Raw genomic sequence first — 1958 nt, 5'->3', positions numbered from 1 at the left:
TCAGACTGTTAATCAAGCTTTCTATTTAGAGGCCCTTAAAAGATTGCATAACAGTGTACGACCAAAAAAAGGCCTGATTTGTGGCAAATGGGGGACTGGTTTTGCCACCATGACAATGCACCTGCTCACGCAGCCATCTCAGTGCACCAGTTTTGGGTAAAAAAACAGAATACCTCTCTTGCCTCATGCACCTTCCTCACCTCAACTCACTCTGTGCGACTTCTTTTTGTTTCTGCAAATGCTGAGGGACATGAAAGGACAGTGATTTGAGAACATAGAAGAGGTGAAGGAAACAATGAGGGAAATGCTGTCAGCCATCCAAACAGGTGAGTTTGATAAATGTTTCCAAGAATGGAATAGCAGATTTGACAAGCATATTAAGTGTAGTGGAGAATACTTTGAAAGTGATAAGGTTGTTTGGTTAAAAAAAAATTTTTTTAAACACACAGTGCAAAAAATCCATTTTGGGGGGAGTGCCCCCTGGTATAAGACTCAAGTGCTTGGTCTCAAGAAACTTACCACCCCATTGATGGGGTATGACTGAGTGACTCTGAGAACCTTTGATGAGATGTCAATCAACCTTGTGCCACTTGTGCCTTCACTGATCAACCAGCCATAGATCAAACCCAGAAAGCATGTCAACCCATGACTCACTTGAATGGCACAGAGTGTACGTGGAATAGGGGTCTAGAAGGAGAACCTTAAAGGAGAGGAAAGAACTTTTGTGTTGGTAAAGCCCTGAGAACAGGATCTGGCCTAGAGCAAAAGTTATAGATGTGCTTCTGAAATAATACTGCCCAAATGATAGTATTGTGCCAGAGACATTTTATTTACTAGAAAAGATAAAAAATATAAAGGAAGCTTCGCTTGCTTAGTCATTGCTGAATTAGCTCTTTCCGTATGAGTAAAAGGGCCATATAAACATTGCATCTGCTATTAGTAAATGCTACATCAATTCTAGAAACAATGTCGTCAGGCCACCCTGCACTTGGGCATTACATGGAGCCAATCAGGTCATCCGAATGAAGAGACCAAGCTTCAGAAAGGTCAGTTACAAAGTAAGGTGATTGCTCAGGAACAGATGGAGTCTCTGCGTGGACAGCCAGGGCCCCTTCCTCTTCACCACAGACACAAGGTGGACAGTCACAGGCGGGTCTCTCATTAAAAGGTGACAGTTCAAACACATTATAGGATGTCTTATCATCCTTGGCCGGGGTCCCATACCCACTGGCTCTACTCACATGGCAGGGCTTAGTGAGCCATGGGGAACTCTGGGGAGCCATACAGGACACTGGGACCACATACCTAGCAGATGTGCCCTTTGAAGCATAATGCATCTCAGAGCTGTACATGATCATGTCCCCAGAGACAGCCTTGACTCTGATGCCACATTCAGTTACACGGTAGATGAACTGGTAGAGGTGTGGCTCAACATGACTGGCAGGACAGCCCTGGCCCAGATATAACTCGCTGAAGTGCACATACACGCCACTATTTAGCATGTAGGGCTGTACAGTGACCATGAACCATTCTATGGAGCACAGCACAGTCACTGGGTTTTGGCCATAGCAGGATGCGATCACAGAGGTGAGGAGGACCAGCCTTCCAACGGACTCGAAGACTTTCATCATGGCTCAGCAGGTGAGGACTCGCAGGAAACAGGAAGCCGTTCAGTGAGGATTTCTAGTGCACACAGAAACACAAGAGGCAAAGCAGTTTATTTCCCAGCCTTAGGTCAAACAGGTTCTTTTTATCTATCTATCTATCTTAGTGCAAAGAGTTGTTTCTAAAGTATTAACAAGAGGCATGCATTCTCTTTTAAAAAAAAATCATTTTATTGGGGGCTCGTACATCTCATCACCATCCATCCATCGTGTCAGGCATATTTGTACATCATCATTCTCAAAACATTTGCTTTCTACTTGAGCCCTTGGTATCAGCTCATTTTTCCCCTCCCT

General features: G+C 44.4%; 1 protein-coding gene across 2 annotated transcripts in view; it reads right to left on the bottom strand.

The window, feature by feature from the left end:
- Window positions 1–808: 808 nt before the first annotated feature.
- PLAC1 (placenta enriched 1) overlaps window positions 809–1958 on the bottom strand; it is a 47814-nt gene continuing 46664 nt past the window's right edge. For both annotated transcript variants that reach the window (XM_045288376.1, XM_004715386.2), the window contains one exon: window positions 809–1683. In XM_045288376.1, coding sequence (XP_045144311.1) covers window positions 996–1631 — 636 coding nt within the window. In that variant the 5' untranslated portion in view covers window positions 1632–1683 and the 3' untranslated portion in view covers window positions 809–995. The remainder of the gene's footprint in view (window positions 1684–1958) is intronic.

Source organism: Echinops telfairi, unplaced genomic scaffold (assembly GCF_000313985.2).
Source record: "Echinops telfairi isolate 266 unplaced genomic scaffold, ASM31398v2 ScPeMD7_20;HRSCAF=75, whole genome shotgun sequence".
Taxonomy (NCBI): Eukaryota; Metazoa; Chordata; class Mammalia; order Afrosoricida; family Tenrecidae; genus Echinops; species Echinops telfairi.
This window is presented reverse-complemented; position numbering and strand designations above follow the sequence as displayed.